General features: G+C 34.9%; 1 protein-coding gene across 2 annotated transcripts in view; it reads left to right on the plus strand.

Moving 5' to 3' along the window:
* Nucleotides 1–697: 697 nt before the first annotated feature.
* Nucleotides 698–12,946, plus strand: part of LOC116179840 (rhophilin-2) — a 64,045-nt gene continuing 51,796 nt past the window's right edge. Inside the window, exons 1-2 of one of the 2 annotated variants that reach the window (XM_031499703.1) lie at nt 698–804; nt 877–1,052. In XM_031499703.1, the coding sequence (XP_031355563.1) occupies nt 981–1,052 (72 nt within the window). In that variant the 5' untranslated portion in view covers nt 698–804; nt 877–980. The other variant, XM_031499695.1, reaches the window with a different exon arrangement.

Consider the following 12,946-nt stretch of genomic DNA (forward strand, 5'->3'; position numbering starts at 1 on the left):
AAGTTAGGTCAGTAAAATCCCCAAAAAAAGAAATTCGTGGCTTTTCCCTCTTCCTGAAAAACAATCATGACAACATAGAGTTTTTTGAGAAAACGGTATACAGAGCGGTCTAGGGGCCATACCCCCCCAGAAATTTACTTTTAAAAGTAAACACTAATGAAACAAAGTTTGAACGGTTTTACAATACTTTCTGTGATTGCTCGAAAAACTTATTTACGCAGCTTGAATAACAATTATCGTTAGAGAAAGGCCCAGAAATGTAAATTACTGATGAACATTATTTTCCATTAATCCATTTTTTAAAAAAAGTAGGCTTATTTTACAAAATAAAGATTCTGTTCTAGAAATCCTAAGGGTTTCTCATGTTTCAGTTAAACTTATTTGATAGATCATTTCCAATGCGATATTTCTGTCTAATGATCATTTTTGGACAGAACATAGATACTTTTTCAAAAAATGTCAGAGCGCATTTATGCATTTTCTATGTAGATCAGAATCAGTGGCATGGTCTTGACTAAAACATTTATAAACAACACCTAATGTATACGGCGACCTTGCATATTTCGTTATTGTATTATGTTAATTAATTGGCCCGTACGCATTAATTGAATGGCGCACGTTTCCTCAAATTTATAAGGAAGTTGGCATGGCAACGCCGAAGCGTCCCCAAAATTTGAATATCGCACGTTATTGCTACGTGCATTATTTCCATGTGAGTTATTTTGTCGAGAGATAATAGAACATATTTAGATAGTGCGCAGCTCAGTCACCTTGTTCATTCAATCACAAGGCAGGTACGCACAGGTAGGTCGTGTCGTGCAGTTGTACAATACAGGTGGGGGCGTTTAGGACAGGTAAACTCATTGTTTTTTTCAGTCGCCGTCCGTTTCCGCAAGTACCTACCTACCCTAAATTCGGGAACGCGCGTGCAAATACGACTGAATTCAAAAAGGGACATAGTGGCGCCGTTTTTTTTCAAAATGAGTGATTGTGAAAACAAGGATTTATTTATCGACAGCTACGATGATCTTCCAAAGAAGACCTTTGTAAGGGTGAGTTTTTTTCCTCAATTGTTTACGCTCATTATTCGCGGGTTGTATATTATATTTAAATTAGTCGCGAAAAACTATTGTCATTAGCAAAACTCCGAGAACGTAATAATCGCATTAGGCAATTACGTAATTTCTTCTTGAAGTAAACGGATACTACGGTTTCAATTTGGCTTCTTGCTCTTCTTTCTTTTCAAATTAACGGAAATGCACTTGGGGGGCTTTCGTACCTATAGGGAGTTACGTTGTGGAAGTGAAATTCTCTTACGTTTTTAAACGGGTATGGTTAATAGACCGATTTGTGGCTTTTAATAATTTATTTAAATAAGATAATGACCTTAAAAGTCAGTTGCGCGTGAGCGAAAAATAGTTTGAGTTTAATACCAGCGAAAGGCGGCATTAAAAACAAGTTCTTACAATAGAAGTCGCGTGCTCAATCGAAAGACACCCTGTATAAATAAAAAATGAAGAATTATATCCCTGATCGTTTAATTTACTAAACGCGTTGTAATTCCGTATTATAATTTACATAATAACAACTATGAAATCCATTTCTAGAAACAATGGAAAAGCATGGTAGGTACGTGTATAATGTGGTCATCTTATCTGTCCATCTGTCCGCTCTGCATGGCTGCGTCATTAAACAGCAGATTATTTACCTGTCCTTGTCTATCAAGATGTGCACCAATAAATTATGGATTTTATTTCGATGATTAATAATATAGATAAGGCGGTTATCCGGAAACATAAACCTGAAAAGAAAGTAGACAAAACCAGAAAATGAGCAGAGGCGAATATTGAACACTAGTCTATGATAATGGGATTTTGGGTTGGGATTATTATTTAATTGTAGTAATCTGTGATGGTAATGTCAGTCACAAGGTTTGATTCGTGCTCAATTTGTGGCTATAAGTTACTAATTACACCAAAAAGCATATATCAACTACTAAACGAGCGGCTTCTCAACCTAATTCTATTTCTACTGTTGACGTTGTCAATAGAAGCTTTTTGGATTTAAATAAAGATAATGAAGATAATGCACAAGTGGTTTATTTGAAGTAAATATTACTAAAAGCTAAACAACATTTCAAAATCTTGAGAATTGTGCGGAAAAGTGCCAGGGCTTCGGTAGGTGTGGAGCTGTCAAATCTGGTAAAAAATGTCATATCAAGAATAGTTATTTGTACAACTAGAGAAGAAAGTGGAGTTTTTCAATTTGAGTTCAATTGAACGAAAGTTAATAAACACTCTCTTCTCAAGTTTTACACGTATTTTTTTTTAAACTGCAATCACAATTGAAAAATTAATGCAGTTTCAGACATAGCAGTCTAGAATCTAGATACGGGTATGTTTCAATTTTAAACGTCATTATTAAGATTAAGGCAGCAATTGTTTCTTCCTTTCCGCACTAGAGAGGAAAATGACATTTTCTTCACCCTTTTTAAAGACGAAAGTAGTTGTTTCTAAAGTAGTTTCAGAAGATAAAAAAAAGGTGTCTGTGGAATTACTCCTGAGCAGGAAAATAAGTTTTGCAAACTGTCAGGCTTTCTGAAGATGAGGTTAGTACTGCTCTTAGAGTAAATATGACCCCGACGCGAAACACCCATCAATGCATAGTGAGTCAAATTATCCTTCTGTTCTTGTTCTTAACGACGTTCTTGTTGAACATCCTATGAAACTATAAAGAAAGACATGAGCTCTTCTGGAGGATTTAATGCACTAAGATCGAGACATTTTTCAGATTTAATAACGGTTTCTAATTCCACTCCAACCAACTTTACTAAAAATCCATGCCAAATTTGTTCTGGAAGGCAATATATACCGGAATCAATTCTGCCAATATTTTTTGGGGCTTCATTAACGGCCTTGATGGTGGAACTCTTCCGATAGCATGTGGCAACGTTTTTAGTACTGCATTTTGTGATACCAAGGTGCCACTTGGTACCTTAGAAGCGTTTACTTTAGACGACTTGATCCGAAAAACACTTGACATTTTCCGTGTGGCTAGATTTTAGAGAGGGTGGGTGTGATTTATTGTAAAATTTGTGAAAACGCTAAATATAACCTATAGACTAGACCTGGGTGTCAATTTCGCAGGATTTAAACCGAGGAATCTAATGATAGAACGGATTGTCGGAAGAGGGTACTCAGGGGCGGACTCGGTAACTGCGGGCCAGGTGGAATTGCATAGGTTACGGGTCATTAAAGTATTACTGTAGTAATGAAGGTGGCGCGGGGGGGGGGGGGGGAGCTCTGAGGTGCACCACAAAACCATTTTAAAGTACTCCTTTCTCGAAAATACATTACCATACAGTTCTTTTTCAAATTGCAGCTGGTAATTAAAAGTAACAAAATATACAATCCACACGAGGTGCGTCGCCTATCATTGTATTTCAGCACTTTCATGCTTACTTATAAAATTGAGAAGTCTGATCGAAAAAGTACGAATTGTTTTGGATTCTACGCACCAAAATTAATAAGAAAAAGTGTTTTCCCGAGAAATTTTGGTGCAGTCGATTTATGGTAAAAAAGGACATTTTTTTTCCGGGGCGATCTGAGACAATTTTTTTTTCGGGGCTCAAAAAAAGGCAGAATGTGGCCTGTAGAATCCATAATTTCAAACAGTTTCAAGATTGGGCTACTAGTTCAAAAGTTACAGCCTTTTGAATTTTTTTCGAAATTGGTTTCTAGTCTATAACTTTTGATTGAGAAGTCTGATCGAAAAAGTACGAATTGTTTTGGATTCTACGCACCAAAATTAATAAAAAAAAGTGTTTTCCCGAGAAATTTTGGTGCAGTCGATTTTTGGTAAAAAAGGAAGGTTATACACTGCCTTTTTTTGAACCCCGAAATAAAAATTGTCTCAGATCGACCCGGAAAAAAAATTTTCTTATAGAATGTGGCCTGTAGAATCCATAATTTCAAACAGTTCCAAGATTGGGCAACTAGTTCAAAAGTTACAGCCATTTGAATTTTCTTTCGAAATTGGTTTCAAGTCTATAACTTTTGATTGAGAAGTCTGATCGAAAAAGTACGAATTGATTTGGATTCTACGCACCCAACCCAAATTAATAAGAAAAAGTGTCTTCCCGAGAAATTTTGGTGTAGTTGAATTTTGGTAAAAAAAGAAGGTTATACACAGGGGCGGACTGGGTACTTACGGGCCATTAAAGTATTAGTGTAGTAATGAAGGTGGCGGGGGGGTTAGCTCTGAGGTGCACCACAAAAACATTTTATACAATCCACACGAGGTGCGTCGCCTATCAGTGTATTTCAGCACTTTCAAAATACTACGACAAAAAATGATAAATTCATTGTAAAACACTTCAATTAAAACAGAATTTTTTAACAACCTAACATCAACCCCAATTAGAGAAACGTGTTAATAATTTATTAATAGTGCAAGAAACTAAATACAGCACACACTTATAAATTTCCAACGGGCCATTATGATCTACAGGCTAGGTGGCAATCGCCACCCGCCCCCCCGTGCCAGTCCGCCCCTGAGAGTATCTACTCACAAAGGGCGATTGAGACGTCTTCAAAAAATATATCCATTGGTGATGTCAAAACAAAAGCTATTTCGGTTAAAAAAAGGCGCTTTATCTGCATAAGAGTTGTGCACAATTTATACTTGTTTCATATCATTTTCAGGGAAATTACGCTATACCTACTTATCGATATACACATTCTAAAATCATCCAAGAAACAAAGTAAAGTTCAAGTATCTAATTGACGTTTTTGAAATTTTTGTACAAAGTAGAAATTTGTATCTGTCTGACAACTATAAAGATTAAGGGACTTGCTGGTTTCACTGCTTGCATTGTGGAAGAACACACTTGGACTAATTAAGTCCGCTGAGAAAGTAAAGAAATCTTCTGCCCTGGTCATTGTATAAGATTAAATGGGAAGTAAATAAAATGCCGATGAATGCATCCAAAATTCACAAAATTCATACACGCAATGTATAATAATTATAGCTATCACGTAAACAGAAAAATTGATCAAGTCCGGTGATTAATGAAACTCGCCACGGGCAGCGATCTCGTGCTACAAGAAAAGTCGAGTCGCCGATGCAAGACCATGTAATGATACGATTCATTCCGTTACGACATAACAAAAGTGTAGGTTATTCAATTTTAACCGCAAATCGCATTCGGTAACGGTTAATTAATTATGATACTTGTTTGTCAATATCGACTTGAAACAACAACAAAAATACTGCACCCTGTTAATTTAGATTACTACTGAAAACGGTTACGAAAGAATCAATTAATAAGTTACGGCGCAATCAAACCTTCAATTAATATGTCACATTTTATTACAAAGTTTAGAAAGTTATTAGTAGTTGAGATTATCACGCCCATTTTAATTTCCTAATGGCCCATCGTATTGGAAGAAATCTTTTCAGGTTTTATATCGGGTTTTGTGAAAAGATTTGAGCTCAATTTTATGGTCAGTCATGGTCTTCTGTTCCAAGTATAGTAACCAATAAACTTGTAACACATAGCAAACGAGCTCTGAACATAATCAGTTCTTCCTTGGGTGGTGATAAACAAAATTGGAAAAGTCCAAAATTATGAACTCGCTAGGAGCTCGTTAATAAGTCAAGCATTGTCCTCAATACCAATTTGGAATGGGTTAAAATCCCATCGCGAACAATTGGAACAGCAATTATTGCAGCAAATATTTTGATTTGGACTACATTCGTCTCGAGTTTACAACGTGAGCATTTAAAAACGTGAACTTCTCAGCATTTCTGACCATAAAAATACAAACTTGCTCCCCATTCAATGGACACCATTTCTTACGATCTTGAATAAGTTACACTGACATACCTAGCCTTGTTTTATCAGTTGTATATGCAAAAATATACGGATTTGGAGATAAATAAGCAACAAATTTACATAACGACTGTGTTTACATGCAAAAAAAGACACTACGAAAATTCCACTTCTTGAATGTATAATTAAGTTCCTAATCCGACCCATGGTGACCCTTGCATTATTATAACAATTTCCAAGTTGCATGTTTGTGTGCTTTTGTTGAAAATGTAGTTGCCCTCCTACGATATTTTACCTACAAAATACCTATGTTAATCAATGGTAAGACTGTGAAGAGAATAACATTAGATAAAGGCGGTGTAGATTTCTACCCATTTCAACTTCTTCGTTTAATATTGGCTAAATTACTCAAAACACAGGCGAGAATCCAAATCTGAAGTTATTTTCGCCGAAAGAGGAATCTTGGACGTGGGAAATTTTTTTTCTGTGTAAATTTTATATGGAGATTGAACTAATCTAACCAAATTGGTAATTAGTTTCGTCGACATGGAAAGAATGGACCTGGGTTTTTTTCCCCGTTATTTTAAGCTGCGGCAAATCACAACGTTGGGGATGTTGGCCGATCTAATAGATCATTTTATCGAATTTTTACGCAAAACTTATGGTTTTTTCGAATATAACGTTAAAGTTAAAATTTTGAAAATTTTAATGTCTCTGGGATCCAGGATTGATTATTGACTTTTTTCTCTAATCGTTCAAAAATTACCGCTATTTTTTGACAGTATCGATCCAATATTGACTTAAATTAATTTGGGAGACTCGGCAACTTCGATCACACTTCCGAAAATTCCAAAAGATTAACTACACGAACCTGAAATAAAGTCTGGGCACCAACAGGAAAAATCTGACATGAAAACTCTATCCGGATCGTATAATTGATTCGAATAAACACATAATTAATTTAACAATGAAAAATAGTATATTAAGATACAAGTGTATAATCAAGTCTTTAAAGCACGCGCAACGAGTTTAAGGGCACGACGCAAAGCGGAGTGCCTTTAACGTTGCAAGTGCTTTAAAGACCAATTATACACGTGTATCTTATAGTATTTTTTATTATACCTGCAGTATAATTTAAAAATAGGAAATACAATGAAGTCATATTGACGTTATACTCGAATACATGTCTAATTAAGTGGGCTGGGTGTTCGTAATTTCACGATTGCCATGGAAATGTCACTTGACGTTTGGTTATAAAAATCATCGTCTTTGTGAATTAAACGATTTCCATTGAAAAAGATAATACACCGTTCATTAAATCGCTTGTAAAATCTAAACAAACGTTGGTAGGTGTAAAATCCAACTCCAGGAAAGCCTATTATAAAGAATATGAAAAGTTGTTTCCATGGAAGTTACTTACGAATACAGTCTTAAATGAATCGATAATGCTGGCATACATGAAGGAAATTTTAAAGGTATTTAAATCTTCTATATTTTGGTGCATTCATTCAAAACTTCCAAGCAATGTTGCGATTAAAAAGTGGAACAGATTTGGAAGCATACCCTAAATTACGCGCGTTTGTGAAAGCTTCAACCAAAGGATGGGTACAAAAGCCAAAGAAATGTTCTGCATTTACAGAAAGCGACCTAAGAGGATTTTTTATTTCATCCAGATGACAGTTTCAAAAGTCATACTTGAAGTATCGTTACTTAGCAACTTTAAAGCACGTGTGTTTTAAAGGCCTTTTTTCGCACGCATTTGAGTATTTAAAACGGAGATTGTGATTCAGGTATAATAAAAAATTTATTCTGAAACACAATGAAACAAAATTAAAACCAAAACCCTGCAAGAAAGAAAAGCTTATAAAGCTTGTTTGGACATATTACCCCGCACGCAAGCGATCGACAAATAAAATAAGAAATCTTATAATTACTTACAGGTTTTTTTCTTAATTAGGGATATTTGGGTACAACCGCAGCGTGGAGAGTGCAAATTTGACATATTTGATTTCTTACCTTACCTTTTTTATTTGAGCGGGAATTAAGCAAACGAATTAACAATTAAAGATTACTTGCACCACCTCGATAGATTAACCCGATGACCGAACCGACCGCAACGACACCCAACTCTCCATTTTTTGGCCAGATTTAATTGACTTTGTATGTAATTTTGTTTCCCGGGTGGTGTGGAGTTGGGGGTGAGGGTTAACGTTCACTTTTTTTTTGTTGACTGAGCGATAAATGACCGTACTCGAGACCGAAAGTCCACGGGGCGCGGAACTGTTATTAGGGGATGTATTTTACAGAACCAAAATTTGAAGGCTCAGTGACCAAAAATTAACACCAGTACACATAATTCTGAACGGCTTAATTTAATTAATCCCAACATTGCAACGTCTAGATTAATTATATCTGTCCCTGAATCACGTCCCACCACGAACATTTATATTATGAGTATAAAGGCTACTTGCAAATATTTTCTTAATTTAATTAATTAATGTTAATTGAAAAGAATTTACCTTTTGTAGTATTTGATAGTGAGTTCGGACTTTGTGTACATTTTTAGTAACGCTCCACTCATTATACGACCAAGTTTCTTTTACTAAGCCCGATTAAGTTGCACATTTCTACATCTTTCCTCTGTCAACGGATATGTTTGACTACCCACTCGAACGCTTTCTTTACAAGTTAAAAACTAACCATTCCTTTCGACCTCGTGTTAAGCGAACATAAGTTTTTGTTGTATTTAGAAATGAACTATATGCTTCAAGAGAATGTATGGCTTCGATATTACCAAAATAGGGCGTCTAAAATTAGAACGACTACGAGTTATTTCGATTTTAAAATTCCAATTAAAGATAAAGATTCGTATTGCCTAATTATGAATTAATCCGAGAGTTAATCACGGGTTTTTTATTAGCTTAATGTAAAACTAGCCTTATCCAAATCAAATAAATTTTTGTCTTAACGAGTTCAGTTTTTTTTAGTTGGCACTCAAAGACATGAAATCATTTTTGTAGTGAGAGACCCTAATTTAATAGACGTTAATAACTAATCCAAACATTTTGAAAATCCGTGAAATTTAATTCATTGTCGCGAATTTCTCATTTTCCTGTTTATCTGCCATGTAATTCATTTTTCGCCCACTGGCGGTAAAATTAATTTCTGGCCAATTTTCTTGGCCCCATTTATGTAACAAAATATTCGGTGGTGCAGCACCCATCAAAGGTTTCATTTTTCTCTCTCTTTCTCATAAGCCGCTCTCAATTTGTGCTTAAATTCTCCTGCCGTTCGTCTAAGGCTTCCTTAATTCTTTTTCAACTTCCCACAAATGCTTATCAAATTCAACACAATGTTCTATCAAATTTGCCAGAATGTATTGTTTTTCAAGATCCCTTTTAAAATTCCTTGAGTACTCCCTACCCCAATTTCCCATTAAGTTCTCCTACAATCTCTCATAATTTCCTTAATAATTCTTCTCAAGTCTCTCTTAAGCTTTCATCAAGGTTTGAGATTAGTGGGTACCTATCCATTTTTTAATGTTCCAGATCTGAGAATATAAAAAATACGGTGACCAAAAAAGCGCATTTTTTAAAATCTTGTTTGACTCAAAATCGATGCGTATTTTAAAAAGAAACAAATTTGGAGCACAGAACCACCTCTATACGATGTTTTAGTTTCCGAGATTCGGCTCTTCAAAAATATGCAATTGTAAATTCTGAGTTTAGGTAACTTTTTGAGCTTAATTACTAGGACTAGGATTCATTAGATGAACGTGTAGAAAAATTAATTAGGTGATCGTAGTCTTATTTCATTTTATCGATCGGATTTAATTACATTTAATTTTATTCTATCTAGTCATCGTTAAATATCTTCGTTTCGATGCGCAATCACGTGTAAAATTAAAAGTGCTTTTGTATCATTTCATAGAATATCGAAGGGATAGTAACCCTCCTTAGGGCAGTTTATAGTTATGAGTTCGATTTAATATTCTCTTGTTTCCCCTGTAAATAAAACGCTTTATTTTATAATGTGCACAACTGAAATACAATCGCCGACTGCGAGGGTGAACTATGACTATCGAAAAATATATCCATCTATGGGCAACTATTCGGATAAAGAAAAACTTAAGAGTAATTTGATGAGAACTTGGAGGTATCTTGCGAGAATTTGGAGAAATGGAGAAGAATTTAAAATAGATCACTCAGGAGGATGTGATGGGAATGTCACGGTGAGGGTAACTTCAAAACAATTTGAAGACATCGAGAGGATATTGAGAGGTTATTTTCAAATGTACGGTTAAAATTGATGACTAAATGCTAATTGTTTTAATTTTTTCTGAGGACCAAGAACTGGTCTCGCTCTGTGCTTAACCACAAATCCTCTAAATTTTTTCCCAAAACTAATCCCCTCTATTCTTATTACTTAAATAATGCCTACAAAATGGCTTTTTATTAACGCAGACGGCCATATTTAATCGTTAACTTGTTTGTTTAATTCTATTCTATGAAAAAAATAAAAGTTAAGGTGGTACTAAATCATTCCCAAGCACCACCAACATATGCTACGGTTGCAGTTTCCACGATGTCCTCATGTCGAATTCGCAGGCGTAATTCAGGTAACTGAATATGATCCAAATCCCCGACATCTTGCGTCCAGACATCCCGAATCAATTAGGAAAACAATGCTCTATAGCAGGCATGTCAAGCTCATTTATCATCAAGGGCCATTTTCAGATTTCTACATATAGGTCGCATCATAAAAAATCTACACTAGGTATGAGAATTTTGATTTTTTATTATTAACATAAAAAGTAAGTATACAAAGTACTGCAATAACCCGAAAAAATACAAATAGTTATAAAATCATTAGTACGCGCTCTAGAAAATGTACTGCGTATCCTATTTTGTTACAGTCTTTTTTGTGATTACATTGTATCACAACCTACATTTCTTTAAGCCATAAAAATCAATAAAAAAAATAAAAATAAAAACAGAAAAAAGTTTTTTGCTATTATGTAGTAGGCCGTGGATTCATGAAGAGTTTGTTTTGTTTATTGTACCCATGATAACTAAGGCAGCCGATGCTAATCAATAAAAATGACTGACGGTGGAATCATGTCATTTCAAAATTTTTAAAAATATGATATAGGTGGAAATGTAATATAATATATAATTCAACCGTATAAAAAATATAGAATGTGGTGCATCAATGATATCAGGAAAAGCATTGCAAAAAAATGACGTTAAGATATACAGGGTGTTGCATTTAAATCACCAACTTTGGGTCAAATCTTCGAAACGGTGGTCCAGAACTATGGTTTATTACGCCATTGGTTTTATGTAAAAATATCCAAAATAAGCAGTTGTTGTCTTTTTTTGTATCTTACATAGGTAGTAAGATATGATATAATCTTAAAAAGTCAATCTGTTTTCACCCTGTATCTCAGAAACAAATGGATTTACATTGATTCTATTTGTGGTATTAAAAGTTTCACAAAAAAGTGACACATGGTCGCGGAAACCGCAAGTCTCGATTTTTTAAACAGCTGAGACACAGTGACGTCTCAACCAAAATAGAACACACGGTACAATTAACTTTTATAATTTGCAAACATCGTGACGGGTCACAGGCCGTTTGTTTGACATGTCTGCCCTATAGACATTAAAAGATGCAAAAAGGGACAATCTTTCATTTCATCAAATGCTCGCTTATTAACGAGCGACCCAGCTCGTTCATGATTTTGGACTTTTGTCCGTTCGTCCGCCCGTCTGTCTGTGTACATGATAACTCGCGAACGATTTCGAATTTCCCAATTGTCAAGGGCTAACTGATTAAATTGTGGTCATTTGGACTTTTATCCCCTCCTTCTGTTTGTCGCTCGTTGCCTGTATTGGTTTGAATAGTTTATCTATTCTAATTTCACTACAAAATCTCCGGACTTAATCACAATAATTTCGAAACAAAACTAGATCCAAATTTAGAGCTACCGTTACGAAACGCATACACTCCCTACTCCCGGTCGGCTTGTAGGCTGCTGCGGAAAATATGTAAGATGCAAACACGAGAATTTTGCGAATCTTACATCGTTCTGAAAGTCCGTCAAAATAGAATCTTCATAAATCGGTGTTTGAATACGCGTCTTTGATTCTATTGTTGCCATAAACATATCTTTCTTTACAAGACATGATTTGAATTTTTTAATTGAAAATAGACCTGGAGGGTTTAGAATGTTAGATAAAAATTGTTTATTTATACATATTGGCATTTAACAATAACTTCCCGTATCTAAACATTTAAGAATGTGAGAAGATATACCTTGTTTCTCTTTAACATACCAATTTGGTTCAGTTCCTCTTTTATAACCTTTCACTGTCTTACCAAAAGGTAAGTTATGGCCTTTACCGATTATAGAGAAAACCAAAGGAGCATCGGTTAAACTGCTTCAAAATGAAATTAAAGTATTATGGTATCCAGGCGAAGCTAAAATACGACAAATATCATTACCCGTTTATACTTAGGTGATCCAAAGGATAAAGGGCTTTTATCGCCTTTTCAAGGTCACTTAATTTAGTGAGGTTAACTTGTTTCCAAATGTGTTTGGAGAATCACTTTCCTAACTGTACCGTAAAAATACTTTCCAGTATCCAACTGTCTAGAGACGCGTTAACATTACCTAACACTACATCATCTCCTAAAAGTTTAAGCGATTGTAGTGATATAATTATTTTTTTCACTACTAGCGTCTGATGACATGATTATTAACCTTTTTTCCACTTGTAAAGTAGGTTTTCTCGGCATTTGTTCAAAGTGGTTAATAATTTTTTATTATTAACTAGTAGTCAATAATGAGAACTGTCACGCTGTCACTTTTAGAAAACACAACCCGAAATTTCGCTCAATGAACGTTTAGACAAGTTCTCTAAAACGAATAATTGCCACCATTCGCAATTTCCAGAGAAATTACATACCTAAAATTATCACATTTTGAAAAAATTCGAACGAAATTACTCTTTGAAAAATCTCAATGACAGAACAAAATACGGCCTGTTTGACTTGTACTTCCACGTACTTGATTGACATGTTAAATTAAGAAACAAACAATTCTGTCCA

The sequence above is a fragment of the Photinus pyralis genome, unplaced genomic scaffold (assembly GCF_008802855.1).
Source record: "Photinus pyralis isolate 1611_PpyrPB1 unplaced genomic scaffold, Ppyr1.3 Ppyr1.4_LG1, whole genome shotgun sequence".
NCBI lineage: Eukaryota > Metazoa > Arthropoda > Insecta > Coleoptera > Lampyridae > Photinus > Photinus pyralis.